At 42.7% G+C, this 20,078-nt stretch overlaps 2 protein-coding genes across 2 annotated transcripts; both read left to right on the top strand.

The window, feature by feature from the left end:
* The first annotated feature begins 1,052 nt into the window (after positions 1-1,052).
* Positions 1,053-6,392, top strand: LOC109909221 (dehydrogenase/reductase SDR family member 13). The gene is made up of 5 exons (XM_020508274.2): positions 1,053-1,478; positions 1,672-1,790; positions 1,941-2,064; positions 3,788-4,114; positions 4,486-6,392. The coding sequence occupies exons 1-5, from the start codon at positions 1,355-1,357 to the stop codon at positions 4,746-4,748; spliced, it is 957 nt and encodes a 318-aa protein (XP_020363863.1). The 5' UTR covers positions 1,053-1,354; the 3' UTR covers positions 4,749-6,392.
* A 3,700-nt stretch (positions 6,393-10,092) lies between these two features.
* Positions 10,093-14,856, top strand: LOC109909222 (dehydrogenase/reductase SDR family member 13-like). Its single transcript, XM_020508275.2, is given in 6 exon segments — positions 10,093-11,916; positions 12,066-12,242; positions 12,597-12,702; positions 12,704-12,728; positions 12,730-12,907; positions 13,722-14,856. Coding segments are annotated over 5 exon segments (486 nt in total). The 5' UTR covers positions 10,093-11,916; positions 12,066-12,091; the 3' UTR covers positions 13,748-14,856.
* Positions 14,857-20,078: the final 5,222 nt, after the last annotated feature.

Here is a 20,078-nt window from a genome sequence, read left to right on the forward strand (position 1 = left end):
CGCACTACCAAGTTCCAAACTGCCTCTAGACGCAAGTCAACACAACTGTCGGGAGCTTCATGAAATGGGTTTCCAGGGCCGAGCAGCCCTGCCTAAGATCACCATGTGTCGGCTGGAGTAGCGTAAAGCCCGCCACCTTTGGACTCTGGAGTGATGAATCACGCTTCTCCATCTGGCAGTCCAATGGACAAATCTGGGTTTGGTAGATGCCAGGAAAACACTACCTGCCTGAATGCATAGTGCCAACTATAAAGTTGGGTGGAAGAGGAATAATAGTCTGCTTTACATGGTTTGGGCTAGGCCCCTTTTTTCCAGTGAAGGGAATCTTAATGCCACGGCATGACATTCTAGACAATTCTGTGCTTCCAATTTTGTGGCAACAATTTGGGGAGGACCCTTTCCTGTTTCAGCATGACAATTTCTCTTCCGCCAAACTTTACAGTTGGCACTATGCATTGGGGCAGGTAGTGTTCTCCTGGCATCCACCAAACCTAGATTTGTCCGTTGGACTGCCAGATGGAGAAGTGTGATTCATCAATCCAGAGAATGTGTTTCCACTGCTCCAGAGTCCAATGGCGGCGAGCTTTACACCACTCCAGCCGACGCTTGGCAATGTGCATGGCGAACTAAGGCTTGTGTGCGACTGCTCCGCTATGGAAACCCATTTCATAAAGATCCCGACGAACAGTTCTTGTGCTGACGTTGCTTCCAGAGGCAGTTTGGAACTCTGAGTGTTGCAACCAAGAACAGACTATTTTTACGCGCTTCAGCAATCGGTGGTCCCATTCTGTGAGCTTATTTGCCCTACCACTTCGCAGCTGAGCCATTGTTGCTTCTAGACGTTTCTACCACTTAGTTGACCGATGGAGCACCAGCAAGGCAGAAATTTTATGAACTGACTTATTGGAAAGGTGGCATCCTATGATGGGGCCACAGTGAAAGTCACTGAGCTCTTCAGCAAGGCCATTCTATTGCTCATGTTTCTCTATGGAGATTACATGGCTGTGTGCTCGATTTCATCCGCCTGTCAGTAACGGGTTTGGCTGAAATAAGCAAATCCACTAATTTGAAGGGGTGCCCACATACTTCTGTGTATATAGTGTACTTTTCGTCATGCAGTGTATGTATGTCTAAGGGTAAAACCCTTTTGCTCGGATTTGACTGTTTTTATCTTCCATGGCCGTGCCCTGAGAGAGCAACTCCGGTTTGTCCAGTTGCGCAATCACCAGATAAACAAACTGAATCCACTGTGAAGCTGATAAGGGTGTGTTTATATTTTCACAGCAGCTCTCCAATGAGTTAAAATTAGCTTGTCTACACTCTTGAAAGCAAAGGTGTTTTCACACAGGAGAGGATGTATACCTATTTGCTTGTTGGTTTGGTAGTTGGTATTGCATATATTTATCACAGTGTTGTGGTTAAAGGAAAGAGATGCAAAAGTAAAGCAAAACTGCATGGGAAAACTGTCATCGTAACTGGTAAGTCCTTTTCCAGTGATTTCTATTCCTATTTTATTAATCAATGTTGGATAATCAAGACCAAAGATGAAAAAAAGCATGTTTTTTTATCTTCCCACCTGCATAAATGTAAGAGTAATATCATAAACTTTTATTATTTACCTTCCCCATATAAGATTTTTCTTTAATACTTTTTTATGCCCACTTTCTCCAGGAAGTAACACAGGCATAGGGAAGATGACAGCGCTAGATCTGGCCAGAAGAGGTGCCAGAGTCATCCTGGCCTGCCGCAGCAAACGGAGAGCTGAGGCCGCGCTCGCTGACATCAAGAGGGTGAGGAGATTGAAAACTCTTTGACCAGTTTAGCCCCTATAATGGCCAGCAGTGTATGGCTAGTCATTTTTTTTCTGCGGCGGTTTTAGGATTTCTCTATTATAATTTGTGTATGAAAATAGTACTGTAACATAGAAATGTGTTCTATAGGAGAGCGGGAGCAATGAGGTGGTGTTCATGCAGCTGGATCTGGGGAGTCTGAAGTCTGTTCGCTCCTTTGCTGAAACCTTCCTAAAGACTGAGCCCAGACTCGACCTGCTCATCAACAATGCAGGTGTGGCTTGCAGTGGTTGTTTTCCGCAGCGCTACGGCCCTCTTTCAATACACGCAACCTTGTACGAGACTTAATGATATTGTATTTAGTCTTGTACAGACCAGTGGAGGACCATCCTCAGTGTATTTCATAAAAATATATTTTTTAACATTTAAAAAGTTATCCTTTTTAGATAAAACTATACTAAATATAATCACATCTTACCTAATAATGGATTAAAACACTATTTTGCAAAGAAGGTCTACAGTAGCCTCCACAGCACTCTGTAGGGCAGCACCATGTTGTAGCTGGTGTACAGCTAGCTTCTTTCCTCTGGGTACATTGACTTCAATATAAAACCTAAGAGGCTCATGGTTCTCACCCCTTTCCACAGACTTTCACAGTAATTATGACAAATGCCGGAGGACATTATCCAACCTACCAGAGCTATTGCAGAATGAACTGTTGTTCACCCAATCAAAGGATTAGATAATTAATCTAGTACTGAAAGCATAAACTACAACTAGCTAGCACTGCAGTGCACAGTGTGGTGAGTAGTTGACTCAAAGAGAAAGACAATAGTTGAACAGTTTTGAACAAATTAATTTATTCCAAATTGAAAGAGAAGCAAGAGAATCATTTTTCCCCAATGTCACTTAGCTAGCAAATGCAGCTAATTAGTTTAGCCTACTCAAACAGAGGGATGCTATGTTAGCTAGCTGGCTATGACTATCCAACACAACACTGGAACTCTTCCAAGTCAAGGTAAACTTCTGGATTTACAAATGTACTGCCACCGGGGCCCAACGGTGTAACTGCTCACTGACTGTGTACTGTAACGTTACTGCATGATTGTAGGGGTTTACAAACACATGAGTTCTATTAGCTATGCTGACTATGACGTTACTTTAGCAAATATGGTGACAACGATGTAAACTGTGTAGCGGCTTGGAATTTTTATTTTATTTTTGTTTTTTTAAACGGGGATAAACATACCTGAATTTGTCCAATAGAAACTCTCGTTTGCAACTGTTGGACTAATGATTACACCCTAGATCAGCTAGATGCAGGCAAGAGTGTGCAAGGCGGTATTGAATGTGTCACTGTCTGTCCATGTGTCTGTCTGTCATAGGCTAGGTTGTAGCAACCTCATGGGTATAGGGAAAATGTTAGTGTCATGTAGGTTCCTAAACCTATCACTGTTACATTGAACTGGGGGAATGGAATATGAATGACAGTCATCCAATATACTGTAATAGAAATAAGGCCATGCTCATGAAAAAAAAGAGAGAATCCTCCCTCATCTTAAATGGCACTGACCGCTACTGGTACAGACAGCCTTTTCCAGATGGACTTGAAGTTAGTGCTTAGTGAGGTGTCACAAGAGCCTGTGTACAGAGCTGGAACATTTCATAGAGCTGGAACATTTCATAGAGCTGGAACATTTCATAGAGCTGGAACATTTCATAGAGCTGGAACATTTCATAGAGCTGGAACATTTCATAGAGCTGGAACATTTCATAGCGATTGAACATGCAGCCACGGTGTTGTAGGCTACAAATTATGCTCCAGCCAAAAGAGCTGGCTGGACTGCTGTCTCAACCATCCAATATTACCCACGTAATATCCTGACACCAGTGTAGACATTTTGGAAGTGAGGCAGCTGGTATCAATCTGAGTAAAACATGTTTTGTAGTATTTAATGAAGCCAAAATGGAAATGTGTTACTTCCCCTTTGTTTCAGGTATTTACATGGCAGGCACCACAGAGGACGGCTTGGGGATGATGTTTAGTGTCAACCACATCGGTCCCTTCCTGTTGACCAACCTGCTGTTAGACCGTATGAAGGAGTGTGGTCCGAGTCGAGTGGTCAACGTGTCATCCATCGGTCATAACTTCGGCACCATCGACTTCAACTGTTTGAGCACTCACAAGGAGTTAGGAGTTGGAAATTCTGCCACAGATGTTTTCAACATCTATGCCAACAGCAAGCTGTGTAATGTTCTCTTCACGTATGAGCTGGCCAAGAGACTGCAGGGCACAAATGTTACCTGCTACACCCTTCACCCAGGTGAGTGCACTATATCCCAGTTATGTATAAAATCTTCATTGTGCCCAAGTATGGGTTAGAAGGACTTGTCCTGTATTGATTAGTTGAAATGCAGTATTTTTATGCATCCCCCGCAGTGTGGATGGTGGGTGGCGATATAGGAGGATGGGCTCATTGTAATGACTGGAATGGAATGGTGTCAAACACATCAAGCATATGGAAACCACATGATTGGCTCTGTTTCATTTATTCCATTCCAGCCATTACAAAGAGCCCATCCTCCTATAGCTACTCCCAACAGCCTACTCTGATCCCCATGTGTCTGAATAATAGTACATTTATTGGTTTGCAAGTTTTAACCAATATAAATGTGGGTTTATTTTGTTTTTCAGGAGCCATCAACTCTGAACTGTTTCGCAATGTCAGCAAGGTGTTCATGATTCTGATGAAGCCTTTCCTCATGTTCTTCTTCAAGGACACTGTGGCGGGGTCTCAGACCACCCTACACTGTGCCCTGCAGGAGGGCCTGGAGCCCCTCTCTGGATGCTACTTTTCGAACTGTACAGTCAGGAACCTCTATGCTAAGGCCAGAGACAACGCGGTGGCCAAGAAGCTATGGGAAGTCAGTGAGAGTCTGAGTGGCCTATCCTCTTAAGAAAACCACTGTGAATCTCCAGTTTTAACTGGGCTTCAACCTAATAACCAATATGCTGTGTTCTTTCAAAACAAAATCTGTAATTCTTTCAGTTTTGCTTTATAAAATGTACATTAATAGAAATATATGGATGAAGCTCTTGCTTTTTCTTACCTAACATACTGATTCTTTGGACATTTTAATTAGAGACGTTGTTATTTATATTTCTTACAAAACAGTAAATAGACCTAAAATGTTAAGAATGTTTGTCTTGATTGTTTGTTTTTTTGATGGCTCCAACTACTATTCATAGCTTTTGCCTAAGTATCCTCCTAACCATTTATCAGCTGAATTAGAATTTAAAGATGGCACTCATGCCTGCCCTACAGACAGACAGAGAGAGAGAGAGATGAGAATGAAAGCTTCAGTAGAAGAATCCAAACAAAGCAAATAATAAGAATAGCTAAAATGCCCCTGTGCTGTCCAATGGGGTGTGGTTTAAGCTTTCCTGCAACTCCACAGAAAGTAGAGCTCTTTGCGCTGCAGAGTAACCATGAGAATAACTTTATGGTAAGGAATTCTAGACCATGAGAATAACTGTATGGTAAGGAATTCCAGAGGGCGCAGTATGTGCTATGGGTTCTCTTTACTGAGTGCTACACAGGATCTGAAAGCTCAATGGCTGCCTTTCTTCTTGTTGCTGGAGTGGTATTGGTGGCCTATATGATTTTTCATAACGTCTTTGTCAAAGGGGCAATATGTGAAACAGAATGAGAACTCGTGTCAAAGCATGTCAATGCTTCCTCTATTTCCCCACATTGACACAGGAGGAAAGTTCATGGCACTGTTATGTAATAATGTAGAGTAGATGTCATTTTCTTTGCCTGTACATCATTTCATGTATATAGCATTCTTAAATTTGTTTGTCTTTGTGTATTATTTCATTGGGGATTTTTGAATGATTTCCCTGGTTGTAAAACTCAACGAACACTCTGCTGCAGGTTGTAGGGGAGACCGGGGGCAATTGTAACAGGGGGTGTTTGTAACAATTAGAACTTCTCCAAACAGAAACAAGTTAGAGTACACTACATGCCAATTTAGGTTATCTTCCTGGTTGAAGAGTTTCAGACAAATATTGCACTGTATTTTCTTGTACTGTCTGAGCCTTAATGTCCAAGAACTCGAGCTATCATCATTTTCATCACTTTCTGTTAGTTAAACATTGACATTGTTGTCTCTTGCTAGGCACATGAGATTTAGTGTCATGTCTGCTGGGTTGGGGGCAATTTTAACACAGTGTTAAAATGAACCTAAGCCAAATGATGAAAATAAAAAAGTGATTTTAACTAAAGATTTGTATGAATTATACAAAACTAACATTAAATATCCTTGGGGTCCTGTAGATTGCCAAATAAGTTGTCAACAGATATCATTTGGGCACTATCAGACTATTCAGATGTTTTGAGAGGAACTGAATGGCCATTCACAAATGGGTGTTACTGTAAATATTGGTTGGTCATTCATATTACATATGATAATGTGATAATTCAAACCGAAGTATTTGAAATTGAATTTGGTTTATTTTTTTAGGTGTTACATTTGACCCTGGCACTGGGGGCAAATGTAACGGCCAGACTGTGGATTAAAGTCAGTTTTGTAACCCGACTGGTTTATGTACTGACCTATGAATGATTTAGGAGACTGATGTATAAAAAAAATGACTGGCATAGTTCAAGTGGTCTATATATAGAGTAAAATATATATTTTGACATTTGCCTCTGATCTCCCCTACATTGCATTGATCCTATAAATACTAATTCTCCAGGAAGTAACACAAGCATAGGGAAGATGACAGTGCTAGATCTGCCCAGGAGAGGTGGCAGGGTCATCCTGGCCAGCCGCAGCAAGCGGAGAGCTGAGACCGCTCTCGCTGACATCAAGAGAATGAGATGTTCAACAATCTGACTTTCTTCGCATTAGCACATTTTATTACATCACAACCCTCGTGCGGTGGCAGTCATAAGTCGAAGTGAAAAGAGGCGTTTTGGAAAATGATAAATCTATGAATGGTTCGGCATCAATTGTTCAATTAAATTGGGACAGAGTAACAAAGAAATGCCTGTGTCCTGTAGGAGAGTGGGAACAATGAGGTGGTATTCATGCAGCTGGACCTGGGGAGTCAAGTCTATTCGCTCCTTTGCTGAAATTGTCTTGAGACTAGACCCAGAATGAGCCTGCTCATCAACAATGCAGGTGAAGGAGGATTGAGGAGGTATTGTTGGACCACTCTTTTTCTGGGTGTATCTCGGTAATTCTAAACTTTTCTCTCTTCCCTCTACCCTTTATTTGTGCTGACCTGTCCAGTTCCTTTGCATCAATCCAGGATGAAAGAAAGGCTATGTGGAGATGAAGCTACTTAAGACTATTGAGATGCACCCTGAACTCCCATCAACCCATAGAAGTGATTACGGATGAATGATGTCTCGTTTCCTCTCAGGTATTTACATTCAGGGCAACACAGAAGACTGCTTGGGGATGATGTTTGGTGTTAACCACATCGGTAATTTCCTGTTGACCAACCTGCTTCAGGTCAGTCTGAAGGAGTGCAGTCCGAGTCGAGTGGTTAATGTGGCGTCCCTGGGTCATAATTTTGGCAAAATGTATTTAAACTGCTTGAGCACTTAGGGAGTAGGCAAGTCTGCCATGGATGTCTACAGCAAGCTGTGTAATGTTCTCTTCACCCATTGGCCAAGAGACTGAAGGACACAAATGTTACCTACTTCAGCCTCCACCCTGGTCAGTGCTGCTAAGTCAGGTTTATAAAGCTTTTGAATGTAATGGTATCGGCAGTTTTCAAGTTAGTTCTACCTTGGTTGAATGTAAAGTAGAATAAAATGCCTAATGATCCAGTCCAAGCTCTCCTCTGTCCTGGCACCCCAATGGTGGAACAAGTTTCCCCCTAATATCAGGACAGTGTAGTCCCTGACCATCTTCCGACAACGTCTGAAAACCTACCTCTTTAAAGAGTATCTTAAGTAAATCCCACAACGATATGTTGTCTCACCCTAGCTATCTTAAGATGAATACACTAATGTAAGTCGGTCTGGATAAGAGCGTCTAAATGACTAATATAGATATATATTAGTATATTAGTATATATTATATATTTAAAATATATGTTTTATGAATGGATAACTCAACTCTAGTGCTTGTGGTTTTTTTCTCCTGGGTTTAATCTAACCTGAGCTGGGCTGTTATGCAGACACTGTGTTGTTAATGCTGTTGAAGGTCATCTCCATGTTGTTCTTCAAGAACACTATGTTGGGGTGTCAGACCGACCTGGATGAATGAAGACAGCTTGTCTGTTGAAACATTGGTTATTAGGTTATTAAATGATTGCATCTGACCTCCTAGAGTGTGCCGCTCTCCTTTTTCTTTTTCAGGGGTGTCGGACCAACCTGGAAGCCCCTCTCTGGATGCTACTTCTCCAACTGTACAGTCGTGTCCAAAAGTTTTGAGACTGACACAAATATTAATTTTCACAGTCTGCTGCATCAGTTTGTATGAAGGCAATTTGCATATACTCCAGAATGTTATGAAGAGTGATCAGAGGAATTGCAATTAATTGTAAAGTCCCTATTTGCCATGCAAATGAACTGAGTCCCCAAAAAACATTTCCACTGCATTTCAGCCCTGCCACAAAAAAGACCAGCTGACATATCAATGATTCTCTCGTTAACACAGGTGTGAGTGTTGACGAGGACAAGGCTGGAGATCACTCTGTCATGCTGATTGAGTTTGAATAACAGGAAGCTTCAAAGGAGGGTGGTGCTTGGAATCATTGTTCTTCCTGTCAATCATGGTTACCTGCAAGGAAACACGTGCCGTCATCATTGCTTTGCACAAAAAGGGCTTTCACGGGCAAGGATATTGCTGGCAGTAATATTGCACCTAAATCAACCATTTATCGGATCATCAAGAACTTCAAGGAGAGCGGTTCAATTGTTGTGAAGAAGGCTTCAGGGCGCCCAAGAAGGTCCAGCAAGTGCCAGGACCGTCTCCTAAAGTTGATTCAGCTGCAGGATCAGGGCACCACCAGTACAGAGCTTGCTCAGGAATGGCAGCAGGCAGGTGTGAGTGCATCTGCACGCACAGTGAGGCAAAGACTTTTGAGGGATGGCCTGGTGTCAAGAAGGGCAGCAAAGAAGCCACTTCTCTCCAGGAAAAACATCAGGTACAGACTGATATTCTGTAAAAGGTACAGGGATTGGACTGCTGAGGACTGGGGTAAATTCATTTTCTCTGAATCCCCTTTTCGATTGTTTGGGGCATCCGGAAAAAAGCTTGTCCGGAGAAGACAAGGTGAGCGCTACCATCGGTCCTGTGTCATGCCAACAGTAAAGCATCCTGAGACCATTCATGTGTGGGGTTGCTTCTAAGCCAAGGGAGTGGGCTCACTCACAATTTTGCCTGAGAACACAGTCATTGAATAAAGAATGGTACCAACACATCCTCCGAGAGCAACTTCCCCCAACCATCCAGGAACAGTTTGGTGACTAACAATGCCCTTTCCAGCATGATGGAGCACCTTGCCATAAGGCAAAACCCACAAATTCTGACGAACTCAAAGCATTTATTATGCAATAATGGGCTGCCATCAGTCAGGATGTGGCCCAGAAGTTAATTGACAGCATGCCAGGGCGGATTGCAGAGGTCTTGAAAAAGAATGGTCAACACTGCAAATATTGATTCTGCATCAACTTCATGTAATTGTCAATAAAAACCTTTGTAATTATACTTCAGTATTCCATAGTAATGTAACAGTATAATTTTAAACTGTCCCCTCGCCCATACTCGGGCGCGAACCAGGGACTCTCTGCACACATCAACAGTCACCCTCGAAGCATCGTTACCCATCGCTCCACAAAAGCCGCGGCCCTTGCAGAGCAAGGGGAACTACTACTTCAAGGTCTCAGAGCAAGTGACGTCACCGATTGAAACGCTATTTAGCGCACACCGCTAACTAAGCTAGCCGTTTCACATCCGTTACACTCACCCCCCTTTTGACCTCCTCCTTTTCCGCAGCAACCAGTGATCCGGGTCACAGCACCAATGTAACAGTATAATTTTAAACCGTCCCCTCGCCCATACCCGGGTGCGAACCAGGGACTCTCTGCACACATCAACAGTCACCCTCGAAGCATCGTTACCCATCGCTCCACAAAAGCCGCGGCCCTTGCAGAGCAAGGGGAACTACTACTTCAAGGTCTCAGAGCAAGTGACGTCACCGATTGAAACGCTATTTAGCGCACACCTCTAACTAAGCTAGCCGTTTCACATCCGTTACAGTAACATCTGACAAAAATATCTAAAAACACTGAAGCAGCAAACTTTGTGGAAATTAATATTTGTGTCATTCTCAAAACTTCTGGCCACGACTGTACAGTCAAGAACGTCTAAGGCCAGGAAGCTATGGGAAGCCAGTGAGAGTCTGTGTGGACTAGTGAAAACCTACCCATACCCTTTCTGTGCAAAATGATTTTTGACATTTGAGTTGACTTACCCTTTAAATCAACCAACAGTGTCAGGTATTCTAAAAGGGCTTACTCATGTGTGATTCGTATCTAGGATTGATCTTGTGCATTAACTTCTAAGCTCTTAGGCCTACCCCACGTGACTTAGGGTGTTCCACTCTGCCCTAGTAGATATCATATCGGGAACATAATGAAAGGACCCACCCAAAACGGTGGATGTTGGAATCAATGAAATCATGAAGTGCCAAACGGAATGAAGAAGCATAGGCTTACTGGGCAATTCAAGACTGAAGGGAATAAAGTACATGTTACTCAATGAAGCTGTTGTGTATTCATTGGTGGTTGTATAATAACTGTGCCAGCACTTAACAGTGCATCCATTCATATTTCAGATCATGTATTCTCATTCCTCACCCAGCTCTCTACATGCGTAGCAATTGAGCCTTGGGAAGAGCATTTACAGATCATGTGGATATAGCAGAGGAGCTGATGCTGTTTGTTGCCTTGATTATATGGATTGGAATAAAAGGGTGAAGAGTACTGAAATATCCTACTTTAGAAGTAAAATTACTGGTGTAAAACTACTCAAGTAAAAAGCAGCTCATTTAAAAAGTACTCAGAGTAAAAGTAATTGAGTTACTTTTAAAATATAACAATTGACCTTGATAATTAGCTAAGATTACCTGAACGTTGTTACACATGATCTTTTCCATGCATTAAATTGAAATAGGAAGAGGGAATGGATGTACAGTAGTAACTAAGTACATTTATGTTATGATTTATAACAAAGTACTGAAATATCCTACTGGAGTAGAAGTACTGTTACTTTAATTACATTTTACTAAAGTTTCTGTAAAATGACTGACTAAAAAACACTCAACCTACAAGTACTCGGATAAACAAATGAATTAGTATAGAGAGTAGTTGGAATTAGTTACTTTACACCTCTGCAAAAAAAACATAAGCTAGCAAAATATGTAATGATGCCTGAGTCGTTTGTGATTGGGAATATTTAATTATTCAGAGTGATTCACTTGAATGAAGTAGAACGCCTAAAGAGGAAATAAACTACTACACTGCCCACAAATGATTTTGATTAGAATGTATACCCTCAATATGGAGCCGATTTTCATGCAGATTACAAATACGACATCTGGTGGAATACTTCCGTACAGCAACTAGAAATTAAACCCGGAAACGCTTGGTGTAATAAAACAAAAACGGCGCATGCTGCAGCAAGTTAGTCTGCTGAACTTTGATAGCTTGCAAACGACATTACCTTACCAAATTTAGAAACAATGCTCGGTACTGTAATAATGTCTTATATTTGCGTTATATTTGATACTTTATTAGAACGTGTTCAGCGGGTGAAGATGCTGCTGTGTGACACTGAAAGGGAAGACTGCTTTTGTAACAGTTTAGTTAGGCAAATGTTGTTGCCTTGCTACGTGATGGGGACTGTTTTAGTGTGCTCACGTTTCAAGTGCGTTCATTGCTGAAGACCTTTACATTCAAGTGTGTTTTGTTGTTCCCTAGGGAGCAACACTGGTATTGGAAAGGCTACTGCTTTGGATTTGGCCAAGAGAGGTGCCAGGGTCATCCCTGCCTGCCGCAGCAAACAGAAGGCAGAGGCTGCTGTCTATGATATCAGAAGGGTTAGAGGAGCCTTATAGATTAAATAAATAATGTAAATATAAGATTGTGGAGTCGGCATCTCAATACATACTGATTTGAGATTTGTTTAACCTGTCTGAAAATGTATGGTGTTTGAAATCCACAGTTTGATTCCTCCTCTGTTTTATAGGGAGCCGGGGGAACGAGGTGGTGTTCATGCAGCTGCATCTGGGGAGTCTGAAGTCTGTTCAGGGGAACGAGATGGTGTTCATGCAGCTGCATCTGGGGAGTCTGAAGTCTGTTCGCTCCTTTGCTGAAACGTTCCTAAAGACTAAACCCAGATTGGGCCTGCTCATCAACAATGCAGGTGTGGCAGAGAGGGAATGTAAACATTAATTCCCAATACATAAAACGTACTTTCTCTAGTAAATTAACCCTAATGAATCATGGATAAAATAATTCTCATTTAATGACAAATACTTGGCCATTATGTGTTGCCTAACTCTGTCTGATCTCACTGTGTGTCACATTGTTTGCCTAGTCACTTTTACCCCTACCTACATGAACATACTGTATTACCTCAACTCCCTCTTTCTTTTTTTTAGCAAATATTTGTCTTTTTAGCTCTACATTGTTGGTTATGGGCTCGTAAGTATTTCACGGTAAACTCTACACCTCTTGTATTTGACGTATGTGACCAATAAGATTAAATTTGTTTTAGGAATGCTGGGGCCTGGCCACACTGAGGATGGGTTTGGCATGGCGTTCAGGGTCAACCACCTAGGTCACTTCCTGTTGACCTGCTTGCTGCTGGATCGGCTGAAGCAGTGTCAACGTGTCGGCTCACCTACACCCGGCTAGGCTCTGTGGACTTTGTCCTCCTGGGTACCCACAAGGATCTGGTGCCAGGCCGGTCTACCTGGCTTAACTTCAGGGCCTACTGCCACAGCAAGCTGTGCAATGTGGTCTTCAACCGGGTGCTGGCCAACTGCCTGGATGGGACAAGCATCACCACCTACAGTCTCCACCCAGGTCAGTAGCCCTCCACCTACAGCCTCCGCCCAGGTCAGTAGCCCTCCACCTACAGCCTCCGCCCAGGTCAGTAGCCCTCCACCTACAGCCTCCGCCCAGGTCAGTAGCCCTCCACCTACAGCCTCCGCCCAGGTCAGTAGCCCTCCACCTACAGCCTCCGCCCAGGTCAGTAGCCCTCCACCTACAGCCTCCGCCCAGGTCAGTAGCCCTCCACCTACAGCCTCCGCCCAGGTCAGTAGCCCTCCACCTACAGCCTCCGCCCAGGTCAGTAGCCCTCCACCTACAGCCTCCGCCCAGGTCAGTAGCCCTACAGCCTCCGCCCAGGTCAGTAGCCCTACAGCCTCCGCCCAGGTCAGTAGCCCTACAGCCTCCGCCCAGGTCAGTAGCCCTACAGCCTCCGCCCAGGTCAGTAGCCCTACAGCCTCCGCCCAGGTCAGTAGCCCTACAGCCTCCGCCCAGGTCAGTAGCCCTACAGCCTCCGCCCAGGTCAGTAGCCCTACAGCCTCCGCCCAGGTCAGTAGCCCTACAGCCTCCGCCCAGGTCAGTAGCCCTACAGCCTCCGCCCAGGTCAGTAGCCCTACAGCCTCCGCCCAGGTCAGTAGCCCTACAGCCTCCGCCCAGGTCAGTAGCCCTCCACCTACAGCCTCCGCCCAGGTCAGTAGCCCTCCGCCTACACCCAGGTCAGTAGCCCTCCACCTACAGCCTACACCCAGGTCAGTAGCCTGAGAGGGGAGCTCAGACCACCCTGCACTGTGGGCTTTAAGAGCATATCGAGCTGCTGAGTGGACACTACTTCTCTTCCTGTGCACTACAGGACGTCGGTGCCAAGGGGCGGGATGATGCTTTGGCCAGGAAGCTGTGGGAGGTGATTGAGAGGCTATCCGACCTGTCCTGAGAGACTGATTCTAGCCACGGCAAAGATTTTGGAATATACTGACAAGATATTGGACACTCCTCTCTAATGATGGGAATCAATGTCCGTGAAGGCAAACGCAGGCGGGAGGAGGTGGGAGCAGGCTTCTCACTCTCTCACTCACATCATGCCTAGACTAATGCCTTGTTATCACCAATGATGGCTTTTAAATGTATGATTTTTCCTTGTATGTTGGAATTCATTCCTTTTACATTGTTATTAAATATTTGCGTTTATATTAGTTATGACCATTTCTTGATCTTAGTCAGCAATAACTTATACTTGCTGGCACATTGCTATTTATCTTTATGAAGTCAGTTAATAGACTGTTAATAAACAAATTACTACAAAGTATGAGGCCAGGTGAGTAATATAACGTCCTCCTACACAACTGCTTTATATTTAATTTATGCATGGATGGCAGGAAGGGAGGAGTCATCGCTCTCACTTCACCTATTCCTCCATGGCCATGGTCCTAGTGGCCTTTAATGACACATGAAGAACAATGCCACGGAAAGGGATTGATGACTGAACTTTCCCAGAGTTATCAGTCCAGCCATTCATTACATTCACTAGGACAGGGTAGCTACACTTAAATACTCACCATGAACTTGCAGAAACTGAAGGAACTGCAGTTATGGTATGTCATGACACACCTTGTGTTCAGCACAGGGTAAACAAAAGATGGGACCCAACCCAAGTAGTGGTCCTAAGGATAGATGTTCTTCAGAACTTACTAATAGTATAATAATCAAACAAGGTTTATGTATAGATCTCTGTTGAAATGCATGTGGTAAAATATTTACGGGCTATTTAGTTTTCAATTTTTCATTGTGGTCAATGCGAAGATATATTACACATTTCAGTTCAGCATTGATAAACATTTAAAAAAGTGTGTGTTCATACCCCTGTGTGGCTCATGTTTTCCTTGTACACCAGGGGGCAGTAGCGCATCACCGGTCATGCCTTGTTACATGAGTTTGCCTCGTAAAAGGCATGAACTGTAATACACAATGTTATTAAATACTTGCACTTATATTCGTATCTAATGATAATTTCTTGATCTTAGTCAGCAATAACTCATAATGCTTTCTTTATGGAGACTGATAATATACATTTTAATAGACTTTGTTAAACAAATGACAAAGTTTGAGTATTGGGCCTGGTGAATAAAAGAACGTCCCCCTACACCACTGATTCAAATGTTATTTTTGCATGGTTAGAAGAAAGGGAGGAGTTATTTCTGTCGCTTTGCCTATTTCTCTATGGCCATAGTTCCCAGGGGCCTTTAACAACACGGAGTGAAAGCATGTAAAGTGAACAAAATGACTTTCCGATGAATGATGTGCCATTCTGAAGAATGTCCTACTACAGGTCTAATGGACTTACATGATGTGCTTATTATCTCACAATATTCAGGGAAGGAAAATTACAAGTAAAAAAGATAGGAGCACTACTTGGGTTCCATACAGAACAGATGTTCTTCGTGGTTACTCGTTAACCACGAAGAATCACTACAGACCCTGGTTCGATTCAAGGCTGTATCACAACCGTCCGTGATTGGGAGTCCCATAGAGAGGAGCACAATTGGCCCAGCGTTGTCGGGGTAGGCCATCATTGTAAATAAGAATTTGTTTTAACTCACCTGCCAAGTTAAATAAAGGTTAAATAATAATAATAAAATTCTCCATCAATCTTTACAGTTGGCAATATGCATTGGGGCAAATAGCGTTCTCCTGGTCCGCCAAACCCAGATTAGTCCGTCGGACTGCCAGATGGTGAATTGTTATTCATCACTTCAAAGAACGCGTTTCCACTGCTCCAGAGTTCAATGGTGGCGAGCTTTACACCACTACAGCCGACGCTTAGTATTGCGCATTGTGATTTTAGACTTGTACAGTTGAAGTCGAAAGTTTACGTACACTTAGGTTCGAGTCATTAAAACTCATTTTTCAACCACACTTTTCAACCACATTTTTCAACCATTCAACCACACAAATCGGTTGGGACATCTACTATGTGCATAACACAAGTCATTTCCCTCGACAATTGTTTACAGACAGATTATTTCACTTATCATTCACTGTATCACAAGTCCAGTGAGTCAGAGGTTTACATACACTAAGTTGACTGTGCCATTCAACAGCTTGTAAAATTCCAGAAAATGATGTCGGCCAGCAAGGAAGAAGCCATTGCTCCAAAACCGCCATAAAAAGCCAAACTATGGTTGGGGACAAAGATCGTACTTTTTGAAGAAATGTCCTCTGGTCTGATGAAACAAAAATAGAACTGTTTTGCCATAATGACCATCGTTATGTTTGGAGGAAAAAGGGGGAGGCTTGCAAGCCGAAGAACACCATCCCATCCGTGAAGCACGGGGGTGGCAGCATCATGTTGTGGGGGTTCTTTGCTGCAGGAGGGACTGGTGCACTTCACAAAATAATTGGTTTGAGGACTGGGGATTGTGGAGGCCTGATGCAGCACTCCATCACTCTCCTTCTTGGTCAAATAGTCCGTACACAGCCTGGAGGTGTGTTGGGTCAGTTTCCTGTTAAAATACAAATGATAGTCCCACTAAGCGCAAACCAGATGGAATGGCATATGACTCCAGCTTCGCCTCTCCCGAGCCCATTGGGGAGTTGCAGTGATGAGACAAGATCAAAATTGTGGAGTTTTTGTCACACAACACAATGCCACTGATGTCTCAAGTTTTGAGGGAGCAGGTAGTTGGCATGCTGACTGCAAGAATGTCCACTAGAGTTGTTGCCAGAGAATTGAATGTTAATTTCTTTACCTTAAGCTGCGTACTACGTCGTTTTCGAGAATATGGCAGTTTGTCCAACCGGACTCACAACCACAGACCACGTGTAGCCACGCCAGCCCAGGACCTTCACATCCAGCTTCTTCACCTGCGGGATCATCTGAGACCAGCCCCCCAGACAGCTGATAAAACTGAGAAGTATTTCAGTCTGTAATAAAGCCCTTTTGTGGGGAAAATCTCCTTTTGATTGGCTGGGTCTGGCTCCCCTGTGGGACCTATGCCATCCTCCCTGGCTTCACCTGTGCCCAGTCATGTGAAATCCATAGATTAGACCCCATTGAATGTATTTCAATTGTCTATTTTCCATACATTAACTGTAACTTAGTAAAAATCGTTTAAATTGTTGCGTTGCATATTTTTGTTCAGTACGTGTGTGTGTGGTTCAATGTACAGGTGTGGTTCAATGTACAAGTTGGTGTTCATGCCCCTGTGTGTTCCCTTGTTTTCCTTGTACACCAGGGGGCAGTAGCATATCACTGCTCTTGTAGAAACTGCAACTTACCATGCTGTTCCTTCCTTGCAGTTGTTGCTTGGAGCAAGGTTGTCGAGGACCTTAACCTATGGATTATTTTCATTATGAACACTGATTATTAACACTGGTACACTTGAAAGCGAGGTCAGTTTTGTACGTTAAGAGCTTCACTCATGTAATTACTCAGGAGGACAGTCTCTGGTGCAGGCTTCTCCTTTCACCTCTGCTATGTGTGGGGAGACATGCAACTACTATCGATTCCTGTCCCTTTCTCTTGCTTTCTCTCGCTCTCTCTGTCCTTTCTTGGGTGAATAGAGCATGGGACGACAGACAGTGGATTGGAGGAGAGTGGTGAACTTCTTGTCCTGTTCTGTTCACCTCAGATCCAATTGTTATCAAGCCCCTCTCTGCAGACGCTGTATTATATTCCCTCAGTCCACAGAATAATTAATTAACACAACTAGGCAGTTCCTGAACACATTTCTCCTTTTTTAGGCCTCATTTCTAGTGATGTCGTGCTCTCAGCCCCATTCAGTGGCATTATTATTCAATTGCAATTACTTGAATCATGTAGGTGCCAGGCTGGAACAAACTCCTGCATACCCAGTAGCTCTCCAGGACTGGAGCTGGAGACCCCTGTTCTACACTCTGCTCTCCTCCAACAGAGTGGTCTGTCTGTAATATTGTTCCTTTTAGTCTCAGATCTGTAGCTAGTTGAAAGGTATTCTATAGTTGATAGGTATTCTATAGTTGATAGGTATTCTACAGTTGATAGGTATTCTATAGTTGATAGGTATTCTATAGTTGATAGGTATTCTATAGTTGATAGGTATTCTACAGTTGATAGGTATTCTACAGTTGATAGGTATTCTATAGTTGAAAGGTATTCTATAGTTGATAGGTATTCTATAGTTGATAGGTATTCTACAGTTGATAGGTATTCTACAGTTGATAGGTATTCTACAGTTGATAGGTATTCTACAGTTGATAGGTATTCTATAGTTGAAAGGTATTCTATAGTTGAAAGGTATTCTATAGTTGATAGGTATTCTATAGTTGATAGGTATTCTATAGTTGAAAGGTATTCTATAGTTGATAGGTATTCTACAGTTAAGGTATTCTATAGTTGAAAGGTATTCTATAGTTGATAGGTATTCTATAGTTGATAGGTATTCTATAGTTGATAGGTATTCTATAGTTGATAGGTATTCTATAGTTGATACGTATTCTATAGTTGATAGGTTAAATATTCTATAGTTGATAGGTCTTCTATAGTTCATAGGTTCAGTATTCTATAGTTGATAGGTTAAATATTCTATAGTTGATAGGTCTTCTATAGATCATAGGTTCAGTATTCTATAGTTGATAGATTCAGTATTCTATAGTTGATAGGTATTCTATAGTTGATAGGTCTTCTATAGTTGATAGATTCAGTATTCTATAGTTGATAGGTATTCTATAGTTGATAGGTCTTCTATAGTTCATAGGTTCAGTATTCTATAGTTGATAGATTCAGTATTCTATAGTTGATAGGTATTCTATAGTTGATAGGTATTCTATAGTTCATAGGTTCATTATTCTACAGTTGATTGGTATTCTATAGTTGATAGGTATTCTATAGTTCATAGGTTCAGTATTCTACAGTTGATTGGTATTCTACAGTTGATTGGTATTCTACAGTTGATAGGTATTCTATAGTTGATAGGTATTCTATAGTTGATAGGTATTCTATAGTTGATAGGTATTCTATAGTTGATTGGTATTCTGTCACCCTCTCCCCTCTGTGGGTTGTGAAACGAGGCATTGATGACCTGCTCTGTTGTTGCTGTTTACTTTCGACATACTCCCAAGCAGGGGCCAGGCGGCAGTACAGTACTTAGTGACTGGATTAGCTAGCTATCAATTAACTTAGAGGGCCCTGATTGATTTAGATACTACAGGTCTGATTTACTGAGTGCATCTGTTGTTTTCAGAAGGCAATAGAACATTTAAAAAATGGCAAAGGTGGAGAGAAGACATCCTACGGTTTGGTGCAAAAACAAAAATAATTGTGTTCTCTCTCTTGCTCTTCTCTTTTGAAAATAACTGGTGGAAACCATGCACAGGGTGCTCTGCAAATCTATCTTTGTGTTTGTAGAAGGTACTGTTATATCTGGGGAGTGGTGGATGCATAGTGTGGTGTGTTCTATGGCAGAGCATTCAGGACAGAAGGAAGGAGGAGGATGAGGAAGAGTAGCGGATGACCCCTTGACCTCTGAACCGTGGCAGCCACATCACTCTGGATGTCTGCCATGGCAACGCAGAGCAGCGGTTTCCTCTGCAACTGCTGGGACCATTTTGAAGTAACAGGAGACATACATGCGTGCTACTGTCTGATTGGATGAGTTTCTCAGATCTAGCATGGATGGATAGCTTATGCTGAGTTAATGTGTTCCTCTGGCTGTTGTTCTGCTGCATATGCTTTATATTTTGCACACCTCAGTACCTAGACGGACAGTTATTTATGTTCTTTATGTTAAGGTTCCTTATTACCATGTCAGGGACTCTCCTGGTTGATTTGAAGTATTTATTAGACCCAACTGAACCTATTGAACCCTTATTGTTAGCCTTCTCTGGGCACTATGCAAGCTATAACATGTATAGAGAGAGTACAATATTGGTTTGTTTGAGTATGTAACATTTTGTGTGTGCATGTCTGGTTTATCCATGTTTTTAAGCTTTTGAGTTATTTTTTTGACCTGTGCGATCGAGGGAGAGATGTTGTGCTGAAGTATTACAGGGAGTGTATGGTACCGGGAACAGGTGGTGTGGACTTGGCACTGCTAGTAACTGTCAGGTAGAAGAGTAGATCTGGGGATGGTGCTGGGCCTCAGTTGGTGGATTGAAGCAACACGGGATTGTGGGTGTGTGGCAACAAAAGAGTGGTGTTGGTTTATTCAAATTTAGACCTCTCTTCCTCAAGCAA

This window comes from Oncorhynchus kisutch, linkage group LG18, assembly GCF_002021735.2.
Source record: "Oncorhynchus kisutch isolate 150728-3 linkage group LG18, Okis_V2, whole genome shotgun sequence".
Taxonomy (NCBI): domain Eukaryota; kingdom Metazoa; phylum Chordata; class Actinopteri; order Salmoniformes; family Salmonidae; genus Oncorhynchus; species Oncorhynchus kisutch.